Genomic DNA, 14,104 nt, shown 5'->3' with positions numbered 1-14,104 from the left:
TAAATTCTTACCTTATTTCTTCCCCCAGTTTCCTTATTTAGCAGTGCCCTTTTGTCATGCTGCATGTTTTCTGATTTAAAAGAATAAAACTCTTTCATATTTTATCTCCACTTTAAACACATTATCTCTTGTTCATACCTTTCACTATCTATTTCTCAGTTTTATTTCTGAGATTTTGCATTTTAGGCCAATATAAATGGTAGCCTACTCTGTAGAAGTGCTTGGCTTCATTACAGTTTAAAAAAATTTAAATAATTGAAATCAAATCAAAACCTATACATTTTTGTCTGAAGTACATTTAACAAACCATATTCAACTTGCAAAACGATATCATGACTGTCCTCTAACATATTGTTCCCAGTATGGACCATTAATCTTCTGGAAAGATGAAGACTGCTTATAAACTGTACGTTTACACCAACAGTGTAAACATATTCTGCACTTTTGTACACAGAGCTCAAAAAACATTTTTCAGTAGCTTCACGTTCTTCCATCATATAACAAAGAAATTTAAATCAGTTTTTATTTAATTGTATAAAGACTATGTCTTTAAAAAAAAAACCAAAACGCCTTAACTCCAAGATAGGATTAAGTTACATTTGCTTGCATACAGCACAGAGGTTTAATTAACTTATTCCCATGCCTACATGTTTGTGGGATGTACAGACTAATAAAAATAAGTTATTATAATTGACCATCAGTTTGCAATTCATGAACATGCTACCTAGTCATTTGAAGACCAATAATTAAAAGTTAAGTTCACCTTCACGGAAGACACATTTTCTGAGCTAAGCTCATTTGAAAAACAGGAATTGCTTCTATGGCCACAGCAGGATATTCCAGAACTTGACATGCTAATTGTGCAAGCTTCTCATAAGCAGAGGTCACAGAGTTGAGGAGAATTTAATCATTGCACAGATATTATTGGATATATTTAATAAAGTATGTTGGTCAAAAAGCAACTCAGGCTCCCCTAGTCCCCAAAACAAAATGTCCCTACTTTTAGAAGTCTACAAATAAGCAAGTTTTCCTTGCTTTCTTTATAGCTTCCTTTAACTGCATAACATTCAACAAGTTCCTGTGTAACGCATCAGGAATGTCTAGGAAGAAGAAATTCAGGACTCATTGGTGTAGGGCACAATGAACCCGAGGAGTTTCCATTCAGAAATGCTAACATTGTTTTCCTAAGGATACTACACTGCTAAAAAGACTTGGGTGAATCTTGGAGGAAGACTGGGAAGCTCTAAGTCAGGGGTCCTCAAACTACGGCCCACGGGCCGGATACAGCCCCCCAAGGTCCTCAATCCGGCCCCCGGTATTTACAGACCCCCCTGCACCACCCCCCGCCGAGGGTTGCGGGGAAACCAAGCAGCCGCAGATGACTGCCTGCCACTGCATCCGTGCGCCGGCCCCCTGGTTAAAAAGTTTGAGGACCCCTGCTCTAAGTGGTAGCAGGACTAGAGACCTGTGCTAGCAGTATTCACAGGACCTCCGGTGCTGCAGTAATTTCTTTTTCCCCATCTTTGAGCAACTGTCATGACAGAGTGCAATGAAGTATCTGCCTAATGATGGAAGTTTCTTGCAGATGAAGGTCTGAAATTATTTCCACTAGAGATGCAATGCTCAGCTGCCTCTGTATAAAGGATTAAATTTCCCCCATCCTGAGGGGCAATTCTTTCAATGAAAGTTGTAATACTCTGGCTTGTCCTCAGGACGTGCTCTGTTGTACGTAATGCACTCCTTCCCATGGGGGACATCCCTTCAGGACATCAGTGTTCTGACGAAATACAGGAAAGCCACATCCAAAACTTGCAGCTCTCAACTGTCACTGGACTGTTTCTTGAGCTGTTCTTCTATCACAGACTTTCTGGAAGGTCACTCTCTTTATACAGAGCAGATATATTCGGAACTTCTGTTTCCAAGCTCATAATTCTTGTCATGTACACCTAACTAAAGGCATGCAAGTAACACTATTTTCTGAAAGCAGAGTTCACTGTGGCTCATGTTTCTCAAAGTTCCAATGTTTCCTGTAAATGGCAGTATCAAAACTCAAGAACACCAAGCTATTGCACCACAACATCATCAAGTACTACAAAGCAAACAGTTTAGGGAGTGTATGCCATACCAATAACGTGTGCAGTTCACCCTCTTCACATGAATGATCTGAAGAGGTTAAGACAGTATAAAATGAAAACCACGATTTTGGTTTTTCAATTTCCTTATGAAATTAAAGATTATTTTTTTCTGCAAGAACAAAAGAATTTAAGATTAGCTCCAATGCTTCATTCTAAAAATCAGCATTTATTTCAAATAGCTGACATTTTTAAAGATGTTTTAAAAATGCTACAAGCTTGGCTTCTTTGTTTTTTTAAAAGAAAAATTAAGACTAGCACCTCATGAAAAGGTGCATCTCGAACAGGTCAAATATACAACTGGCTCACACCATTTTAAAAACACACGCAGTTTTGCCATCAGCCCCTCTGGCAGGGATGGGTTTGAGCACTACTGCGGTACTAACATTTTTCCTCACAGGTTCCAACGATTCACACACAACAGAGTTACAAACCAATTCAAATTCTATTACATACCTGCCTCCCTCAAAACGATTGATGAGATCTGACACTTTGCTGGACTTTTCCTTTGCAACACTAGACACAGTGGTGGGCGTCTCTTCCTCCATTCTTGGTTTCTGGTTTGATAAAGCTTTATGCCTACGGGTTTGGTACGTAATAGGTGACACCTTCTGCAGATGAATTGGCTTTGGAGGCACTGCAAACAATAACAACACCACCAATCACTCACAAACTGTTTCTTTGAACTACCAAAACATATATGAGATTTTTGCCTAAGAACTTACTACGGTAATGAAGAAGAGGTGCTCTTGGCTTTACTGAACCTTAAAGTTGCTTTATGAATGCAGGGACCTCATACAGTTTTTTTATGCACTGCCTGGTGTCAGGAACCTTGTTATAATTCTTGGATAAAAGGCAAACCATATGTACTTTAACAAGCTAGAAAATTAAAAGGTTTTCTTGTTTGTTTAGTTTTTATAGTGTACTATAGTAAACACATGTGGCCTCCATAAATGCAGGTTTTTGCATTTATGCAAAAGAATTAAGCATAATCAAAGGATCTAGCTGTGCTGAGGAGCTCAAGAGAGATATTTAAATTGCTGCCCCAAAACTCTGGTGCTTTCATTCTTTATCTTCTCCCTTGTGAACTCGGTAATAACAGTCAGTGGAAAAGGTATTTGCCTTCGCCTTTGAGCTTCCTTTACTTATTGAACACTTGTCTATTCATACTACTGAAAACCTGGGCCCCTGAAAATATTTTTTATTCTTCTTCCTTTTTCCCCCATCCCTACCAGAAGTCCTTCTAATTAGATTGTTAACGATCAGTCACTGTTTAATACAGCAGTGACTAGAACACAAAGGACAGGGTGACACATAAAGCAACTGAAGTCACAAGTGCTGGGGTTGTTTACGTTCAGGTTCACCCCTTTAAGTGACTATGCAGCATTTGTGGGCAGCAAAAGCACTTCACAGACAGTGCCCAAATGTGTTCCACTATCAGAGCAATGGACCTCCAGCTCCATCAAAAAGAGACACTTAATGGAAAGGTCCTTAATTCCCAAGAACACAACTCCGCTCATTCTCACACCCACTCCCAAAACGTATTGTGGGGAGAAGTGAAAGAATTTGATATGAAATTGAAAAATAAAGACTGTATCTGCCCTTTAATAAAAGGCGGGCATAAACTAGCAGGAGTAGGCAATGTCCTGCCAGTAGAACTGCTGGCCCCAAGGGTTCAGCTACCCCTCCACAGGCACCACGCTCTGGTGTGCCACAGGCACCAGCCCTCCGGTAACTACACAGACCTGCCAGGGAGCAAATGTGAAGCGAAGGAGGACAGGAATTGTTATTAGGAACCACATGCAACTCTCACTGTAGAAAAATAAGCACTAGTACAGGATACATGATAGATGGATCTGAAAAAGTCGTGTTCCTTGCATCACTGATTCTAGAATGGCTTGCTGACTGACCCTGGAAAACCTGTGCACCACAGGAATTAGCTTAAGTCCCATCAACTGACATTTGAAAGTGTTGTTGAAAAAACCTCTTGAAAATATACTGTCACAGGCTATGATAAATGTAAAGGAACACTTTGATTAAGGGCAACTTTCCATCTCTACCTTACATTAAATTTATAAGAGGTAATATTTATCTGTGCTTCCAATAACCTAATAGCACTTAAGTGGGATTGTAGTGATTGCTGCAGTCTGAAAAGTACCATGAGGGGCTCCATGAAGAAATGAATGTACCACAGAAAGCTTTAGTCTTCAACCATATCAACTACAAATGCTGATAAATGAAATAATCAGAGGGAGAAGGAATAGATTTTCTGTGTATCAGATCCTTTTACTGCGTATAAGTGTATCTTTGGTCTTTTCAAGCTTTATTTTGTATTTATTAACACAAGCAAAAAAGCAGATTTGAGGAAGGATGCAGTGCAGAAAGGATGACGTAAAATACTGCAGTTTTCAAACAGCTACAATGCAACCCTGAAAACAAGCAGAATATTAAATTGTGTAACTGCTTGGGTATCTGTACTAACTGAAGCCCCTCCTGAGAAGCCGCATACACTTGCTCAGCCGCAGCTGCAGTGCAGTGCAGCAGCTTTCCTTATGCTCCCCTCTTCTCAGGGAGTTCGGAGAAAGTCTGGCAGAATTAGGCCAACGAGCATCAGATAATTGTCCAAGTGCTGAATAGCTTGCTGCGCTGACAAAGGCGATGGGACAGCTGAACAAGGAGATGCAAGCGGGCTGGGAAAAAGCAGGACACAACTGAGCGTGGGCACTGCCATTCCCTCAGGGGGGAGACGGAAGGGAAAGGGAATGCTGGGCAGAATTACTGACCAGCACCGTGCTAGTTCGCAGAAACACTTCTTATTCTTGCAATGGATTTTGTATAACCCACAGTCCTGTGAATTCTCTTATTTAATGGACTCTTCAATTCTTTGATTCTTTTGTACATCTCATAACATGTTAATAGCCTCACAAGGATATATTAAAACTACTAAGCTTGAGGGAATTAATGTCTACTGATAAAGCAGAAGGAATTAGTTGGAAGCTATTTTTATACTGGATCCACTGGGACAAAAATCAAATTCTAGGACATTCTGTGGAGGTGTCTCACACTTTTGCAGCTATTACAGAAAAATCCCCAGTTTAGCAGCATTTCAGTAGGGCAAGCATGAGGAACTTCTGGCCAAACTGGACAATCCCAGTATACTGAAAATTCCTGTAAAGTCTTCAGAGGAGAACCACAAACCAAACAGCCATGCCAATTCACTAATGTAAGATATTTTGTTCTTTACTCCCTATTACCACCTAACAGATAACTTTTCCCCTAATCAGCTGCTCCTGTAGCTACTGTAAGTTTTAGAAATAGAGCAATGGGAAAATGACAGTCACAAGATCAATGAAAAGAAAAGAATCAGTAGTGTAAAAAAACCTGCAAACCTTCCTGAAAGGTCAACCTTGTTAGCAGGGATTATGGAAAACAAATTCCATTAATTCTCCCCTCAATGTACTTCTGTAGTGTTTTGTTTTAATCAGATTATTTTTCAATGTGCACACAGCAGGATCTTAAGGAGAAAAAAAAAGATAAAAGACTAGCCCATTGTAATACCCTGCATAATACAGAGCTCTGTCTGAGTCTATAAATACTCTTGTCTCTATACTTTAGAATTTTGAGCTCATTAGGGGATGTGAACTGCATATTCTACCCAAAGAAAACCCCTCGGCATACTCAGGTAGCTGCTACTGTATAATGCTAGCCAAAATACCTACTCAAGATTTAAGCTGCAGTGCCTAGTTGTGCATTCAGCTTTGTACATATACATAAGGAAATGGGAGGTAATGCTACAAAATGGCTCAAAAGGTGCAACCACCTTTGCTGACTGCAAAGCATATTAGCAAAGAAAGTTTCTCTTCTCTTAGAAAGTATAACACAGTCAATCTCCCTCTATGCATTTAACTCCTGCCGGTTAAAAATGCTGCTATGCTTTCATTTAATGAAAATACACACAGTTAAAAGTTTCTGTGGTAAGCAACTACAGCTTTCCTGGCTGAGTCATCCTTCATCAGCTCCTTGCACGCTCCATCACCTTCAGGAAGATCAGATGAGCACAGTTGGACAGATACCAAAGATTTACACTCGCCAGAACAGAACAAAATGACTAGGAACTGAGACTCAGCAAAAAGAAAGAAAAAGTTCTCTCCTCTTTAGGATGTACATTTCCACATGTTTATATCACATCAGAACAAGTATCTTCCAATATTATATTATAAAAAAAGACTAATAATAATCGGATGTGCTTTGTTCTCTCATTTGTCTTCTTTCTGGAAATAATGTTTGGAATTTAGCACTTTTGTTGATAAAAGAAACATTGCTACAGGTTTCTTAAAGCACCACTGAGACTGGAGAAGTCTAGCTAGAAACAGCTCTCAGTTGCAGTTCAATTTGCCTTTAATTGTAGAACTTTCATTTGCCAGAAGTGCAGTCTACATCCCAGACCTTTAAGAGGTCTCTGGGACCAGGGCACTGAGTAAGTTCAAAACTACAGACTATATTATACTCAACTGAGAAAGGAGGACAGAACTGATGCCACACAGAAGATAGTCAGCTGAAGTCCGCGTGCTGAATACTTCGTGTCCATACCATTTCACAGTAGCACAAACCAGCCTGTCTTCTGGAGTGGAAAATCATCTTCAACCCAAACAAAAATGCCTCTTCAGCCTCAGCAGGAGATTCACAAGTACTCCTAAGCACTCATTAGGAAAATTTACATGAGCAACTGATGCACGGTCTTGAACTGACAAGACATTTCACTGCTTTGAAGAAGTGTTGACATTTCAACATATTTTCCATCCTACAATAAAAATCTGCTTGGTACAGACAACAGTTTCGGTGCCCAGTATTTAGTAATTGGGCCTTATATAAAACTCATGCAAGAGGTTCAAAGAGCAGTGACCAGAAGAAACTAGAAAAGACTGGTCAATTTGTACATGTCACTCCACATGCGTTCTGCTATTGCTAGGTTCAGATCACTACCCAAATATTTGTAGGTAAGGGCAAATTTCAAATTATCTAACAATTTGCTTCATCTCTTGTGCATCATATTTGCCTTGGAATTCAGTAGTGTATTTCACTATTTCCATTGACTACCTCCAGTCTGGATTAGTCCACTCTATCAGAGAACACATTGCACTGACGCAAAGGCGAAGCAACGTGTTTCACAGCTGGTCCAGACTGTGACTGCTTTTCTCCACAGTCCTGATTACTTTGCTTAACTCACTTATCAGCCTTCAGTCAGTTTCAGGCATTGTTCCAAATTTGTAAAGATTTTCAATAATCAAACTGTACTCAACACAGAAATCTGACATACAAGTTGTTAAATTGTTAATAGAAGGAATTATTGGGGAACAAAAATTGCTCTTTTACTGTCAGAGTTTCAGATTGCTGTTTGCTTTCTCCTTGAAATGCTGGGGTAGTGGGGGAGGGGAATAAAAATGAAAAGGAAGAATTTTATATTGGACTCTGTGCAGATATTTATTCACTTGATCCAGCTATCCTGAGTTTCCCAATATTTAAACTACTTCTCAGAGACCAAGTGCAGACAAAAGAGGCTCAGAGTCCAGGGTTCACTTCAAGTGTAAGATTTTGGACATTTTTACTCTATATCAAAGCTCTATTTCACCTATTAAAGCTAAGTTTACTAAAACTAGCTGTAACCCACCTGTAATGCAGCCTCAAAGTCATCTTTCAATCTTTCATTTTAATTATATAGATTTTGGTAGGTTACAGGAAGGTCATTTTGCAGTTAGTTCATCAACAACCAAATACACTGCATTACAATTCAGGTCTGTCACCTTGTTTCCCTTCACTGTGAAAGCACACTTAGTATTTGTATGACTAGCACCACCATTTTGAAAAATATTTCCTGCTAGTATAAACCAAAAACGTTTCTATACCTCTACAGGAAAAGCTCTTAAAAAAAATAGCAAACATAATTAAACCATTAAACTAGAGCAATTCAGTTTGCTTGGATCATTTGGACTCCCAAATGCTTCTCTTGTTCATTCTATTCTGTTTTGCTTCAAATGAATAAAAAGGCCAAAAAGATACACTATTTAATTTCAATATGATGCACATATTTAACAGAAATAAACAGAGAAAGATGTAGGACCCATGAACAAAGGATGCACAAAATACTATTTACAAAAGTATTATTGAATATAATCTACACAGCTGCATTTCTTAGGTTACAACACTATCCCTGGCTGTGCCACATTTTGGAGAAAGCAATTTTGACAAACACAGAAGTCATGGCTTAGGAAAGAGCAACAACAGCTGCATAACTACTTGAATGAATAGGGTCCAATAATATCCAACTCCTAATTTATCTAACAGCTAAAATTGATAATAAGTGGTCTGGACTTGTTTTTGAAATGCTTAAAATCTTTTTATTCATTGCTCATTTCTGTTTATCCATTAAAAGATTTCTAAAATATTTTTCTTGGGAAGAACATGTGTTATCCTATTAACTCAGCTGCAGCTAGGAACTAGTACAGAAAGACTACTCAAATAAGTAATGTTTACATACGAATGCTAAAAACATCTTCATTTAGTGAACAATACTGGCAAAAGCTCTATAAAAACAAAGAATACAGGAAATACAACTTTATTTTGCTCTTATTCTCCCTAAGTAAACAGAATTTTCTTGACACCCCAATGAATTTCTTCCCCACTTAACTCTAACACGAACTCGGGACTGATGCAAAATTCTTTGAGATGTGTTTTCTTATGAAGTGATACACAGATTGTTAAAACCACTTCATGATGACTCCACGTGATTATAGTTTCTACACGTGATTTAAACGTGATCTATTTTTCTGTAAGTAATTCTGGTTTCTGTCATATCAGCACCGTGTATCAGAATTCAGTTCACTGAGCAGAATCATGATATCAGTCTTCTAAACTCACTCTTTTTTAAAACTTTTGAGATTAAGTTCCTAATTGCACGTCACTCCTACAAGACATCAGTCCAGATTCACTTTGAATCCAAGATTTCCAGAACACACTCTTTGTTGTGATCAACCTCAACAGAATCATCAGTATTACTGAGCAGACCATATAAAAAGATAGTTTGAGGTTTAGATATGCAAAGTCAACATGTTAAGTTGGTCTACTTAGCTTCTAAAAGTGAAGATACAATTCATGGACAGAAAGAAAAGAAATCCATTTCTACTCTGCAGACACTATTGCTCAGCTTTTACTGCACAAAGTTCCCTACCGACTAGCCACTTCTTGAGCTGAGAAGGTATTTAACACTTGCTGCCTAGCAGTAACATTTGAGATAAAAAGTGTAGCCAGACCTATGTGCTTGTAACATATGAATAAGTCCAACTTTCCTTCTGAGAACCTTTTTCAGCAAAATATCAGAAATGACAGATTCATAAAGCGTTTACAGAACAACTACAGTAGCAAGCTTTTACACCACTATTTTCCAACTGAACAAATACAGTTCTTTCAAGGTGCTCTGTTTCTCTTGAAGTCTGAGATGAAGAACAACTCCCCTAACAAAAATATTTAAGACTGCTTACCTTGTGGCTTTGGATTTGAAGCTGAACGTGGGGACTGTTTGACTGGCACACTTCCATTTATTCCCTGAGCCGCTTCATTGTATACATTCTGCTCAACTAGCTTGCTTGGGGCATCTACTGTGCAAGTTCTAGACAATACTAAGGACTTTGGACAGATACTGCTGCCTGAAAAACAAATACAAAACCCGAGGAGTTAGAAACAGGATTAAATATAAGGTAGAATGACTATAAACACATTTATTAAGTGCTAACACATCTCTATAGAGAAAATTAGAATACTCATCTACCCTTTAAAAGTGCCTTATCCTAAAAACATACTTGCCTTTCACTGGAATTTATTATGTTGTTTAAAACTTGAAGAGCTGGATACAAAAAAAGACTTCCACTGCGACTAACCTAAGCTTTCCTATAGAAAGATTACAATTCTAACAGACTTTTTTCCTGTCTGAATTGTTAAAGTCCCTGTTCTACAAAACTGTAGAAGAAACAGCATTTTTGTTCAGTCAATCTATATTTATATTCAAAGTGTCCACAAAACGTTATACATTCAAAAAGTTTATTTTACTACAGAAGGTAGCACCCAAAAATTAGCTAAACATATTGCAACTGTTTTTGTAGGAAGGGGCTCCTGTTGTAAATATTAAAAAAAATATATTAATCAGCAAAGCATAAAGCTAGCCGACTCATCTATTAATTTCTTCCTAGCGGAACGGAATTTATTTTGATTAAGAGGATCAATATGCAGCTATTGGTAACAAAGCTAGGACAAAACATAAAACAAAGCATATTCACACGCTGGAAACTGTAATAAAAGCACTTATTAGAATGTGGCGACAAAAGCCTAAAGCATGCATTTTTGTTTTCAGGTATGAAAGAAATTGGTTCTGTAAACACAATCAGAAATTTCAAATAATAATATGAAGGACCTTGATATCTCATTTAGGTCAATATTCATTCACCTCTAAATCAAGAAAAAAATCCACAACTTTTTTGTGAGGAGCAAGGGAGAGGAGGAAACCCCATTTATCATTTATTGTGGTGGTGTCATAATTATTTTCATTTTTAACAACATGATTAGGGTAGAGTTTGGACACTTCAATTTATTGTTACTATTTGCCATCATTTTACCTTTGCTTGCTTGTGCCAGTAGAAATGCAAGCATAAGTTGGGTTTTCTTTGCATGTTCCCAAAAAAAGCAAATCCCAAACCCACCCAACTATTTAATAAGGTGATCTGCAGCGTGTGGACCCTCTGATTTAATCCATTTCCCTCTCCCATGGCAAAATCCATCATATCAAGCCATTCCTAGCAACAGCCAAGCCTGCTCTTAGAACAGCAATGGAAAGAGACGCTATAGCTATTGCCCAACGCTGCTTAAAAATTCTTCAATGTTTTTTGGACTCCAACAATATTTTCAAGTATTCATGCTTTGTTTCTTAGAAGCTTGTTTTTCATTTTAAACACTGAAGTAGCCCTACACCAAAAAAGCTGCCTCTACAAACATGGAGACCCTCCCAGGTCCATGGCGAGACCAACAACTCGCTCTACCAAAGCGACAGTACTCTGACCACCACCTGCAGCTGCAGCATGGCATCTTTGCCTTTCCCATTTCATTCAATTAGCAAGTGATCTGCCAAGAACGTAAAGGTGGCTAGGCCCAGAACAATGTGGATAAACTAACAAGGCCCACCACATACGGAACCTTCTCAGACATTTGTGATCTTAGGCAGAAATTCCTTTTGTATTGCTCCACACATAAAAAGTTGTATCGTACTACAGCAGTGGGAGCTCGGTCCCACGCCATTCCTCAATGCCTAAGAAGGTACCTTAAGTGCTGATTCTGTTCCTCCTATGGAGGTGGGAGTACTGAAAGCTCTTAGATGGACCAAGGTGATGGTACAGAGGGTCATAACAGCAAGCCTTCCTCGTCTCTATCAAAGAGCCATCAGGCTGAATTTCCCTGTCCTACAGAATCCCATACCATACTATAGCAATTTACACTCCAACTGCAGAATCAGGTAATTCAGAAACAAATTTAAAAAAGAGTAACTCCTGCAGGATCAGTACGATGCACAAGTACAAGTCAGGTAGGCGCACATAATTTATGAATCTACATTCAGATCACTCTCATAACTCTGCAATGAGGGTGGAAGTGTGAAGTATTAGAGCTTTCTGGAAACCATTTTGCCTGCAGATTTGACAACTAATACGCTTCAACATCTCCAGCTCCCCAGCCGCAGCTCAGTAAGGGGCGTTGCTGCTGTCAACCGCACAAGAGAAGGTTGTAATTCTCCATCAGACTGGTACCTTGTTTATTAAAAGGATTCCCTAAGAAAGCAAGGTGCTGCTGGGGTCAGAATAGGAACTTATTTTACATACACAATGTTATTAAGGCATTTACTCCTGTTTAGGGTTTTCACTCATGATTACTTCAAGCCGGGACAGATGCAGAGCTGCTGCTAAGAACAGGATAGCTCTGGGGTCTGCCACTCTTCCTCCATCCTCATCAACATCTGCTCCAGCTTCTGCTTCTGGCAACTCCTTCCCCTATGCCAGCACCAGCGCTCATCCAACCACACAGTGAGATGAGCAGCAGAAATGATGCATCTGCCTTAAGAATCGATGTTGTTGTCACCATCACATGCCCCCTGCTATACTGGAAAATACTAATTGCATTCAGTGGGCAAAAGGCATTTTGTAAAGCTCATCCACTGTAATATAAAACCATAACACAACAGAAAAGATTGCTTCTCTGTAGCAGGATCTTTTGCAACTGCTTACGGTAAACAAAAGCTCCAAGAGGTGTTCTCACTCAAGATGTGCTCTGGCTTCACACATCTAACAAACTCAGCACATGGGGAGTGCAGGAAACAGAACATCTTCAAATTCATTATTGTTGTACAAGCTATTGTACAAATTACTTATCCTGTCTGGAAGCCATATTTGCTAGAGAGGGACACGCTACAGACATTTAAACAATATTCCAAACCAGTAATTCTGCTGATCATGTCACATCCTCAAGCTGTGTGTTTTGAAGAGTAAGGCAGCCATATCAGGATGAGCAGCTTTCTTTACGTGTAAAGCTGGAATGGGAAAACGTAATGAAAATATAGCTACACCATACTCCTATACAAAATTGAGTAGTCAAATCCCTTGGAAAAAAGCATCCTTTAATATCTCTGGGAATCGGAGCCTCAGTTTCTATCCAGGGAAGGCTGTATCTTTCCAGGTGATGTAGACAAGAAAATTGTGGCAGAAATACTGAAATTTTCACCACAGACTTGTATCTAGTGTATTGTATGTAAGTGTATTATAACAGAAGCCCAAAACATGTAATCGTCAGTACATTACAAAAATACCAAATACTTGCTGCACAATCAGCAGCATACATTTCAGTAGGGTTTCTCAATGCTGTCCATTTAAGCAAGCAGTAACATAGTCTACCTTTTAGAAATACAGTTGTTGCCCTGCAGGTACAACTTAAAATACCATTAGATATGCAAAAAGTCAGACATGCTGGAAAAACCTGCAGCTCTTGCTGGGCTGAAGTAGATTCCCATTGTGATTATTTCTGACCTGATTAAAGAAACACTTGTGTATGACTGCTATTCCTATGCATTGTAATGACCGAGAAATTTTACTGAAGTCAGAAACACAACATACAACAAAATACTACCAGCCAGTTACTGTGTTCACTAGCACAGGATTAATATAATGCCTCTTATAATTGGGGCTGATTAAACACACTGAAAAGGAGAGAGAGGGGAGGAAAGTTTTAACGAAATTTAAAAAGGGGATAGGCAAGAATGTAAGCAAGGAAGAGGAGGATATTACTAACAGAAAAGAGAAGTAAACACTGTAAATTTGATAAGCACTCTAATTATTTTGCTTATCATCTGCAAGGAAATGAGAAGCTAAAATGCTTGCAAACATGCCTGCATCTGGAAGGATGTTTGAAGGTAGGTGATGCATTATCTATTTTTTCAGAGCATTCTAATTAGAAATAACTTGGACCCATGAACATGTAATCAAACATGATCAGCCAGCCTGAAATGCCAGTAACAAAAAAAATGGCTTATTTATATTCACAAAAGGTTAAACTATTGTTTTAGTATTGCATAGATTCTTCCATCAGCAGTTCCATAAGCTTCAGGAAGACAATCTCCACACCATTGGGTCTTCTATCATATTTATTTTGTTTTGTTTATAATAAATAGTGCATCTATACTGTTCCAGCACTGCCTAATTTTTACTGTCATTGTGATCCCACTCTCAATCATACAATCTGAATGAAAGAACTGCAGCATTTCTGGATATAACCAAAGTCTATGAGAAAAGGGTTATTCTCTTGTGACTGTCAGGAGGCAAAATTTAAGTCTCAAATTACTTCTCAAAATTATAGAGAGTTATGTATACCTATGGTGTTAAGTGCCAAGA

General features: G+C 38.6%; 1 protein-coding gene across 10 annotated transcripts in view; it reads right to left on the bottom strand.

Moving 5' to 3' along the window:
- The window catches only part of LOC308065808 (protein bicaudal D homolog 1), a 318,237-nt gene that overhangs the window by 33,232 nt on the left and 270,901 nt on the right, over positions 1–14,104 (bottom strand). For 9 of the 10 annotated variants that reach the window (XM_080392278.1, XM_080392297.1, XM_080392281.1 and 6 more), the window contains 2 exons: positions 9,668–9,832; positions 2,589–2,769 (listed from right to left, as the gene is read on the bottom strand). In XM_080392278.1, the coding sequence (XP_080248404.1) occupies positions 2,589–2,769; positions 9,668–9,832 (346 nt within the window). Of the gene's footprint in view, positions 1–2,588; positions 2,770–9,667; positions 9,833–14,104 lie in introns of those variants that run through there. The other variant, XM_080392294.1, reaches the window with a different exon arrangement.

Source organism: Falco punctatus, assembly GCF_963210335.1.
Source record: "Falco punctatus genome assembly, chromosome: 6".
Taxonomy (NCBI): domain Eukaryota; kingdom Metazoa; phylum Chordata; class Aves; order Falconiformes; family Falconidae; genus Falco; species Falco punctatus.
The sequence above is the reverse complement of the archived record's forward strand: the minus strand, read 5'-3'. Positions and strand labels throughout refer to the sequence as shown.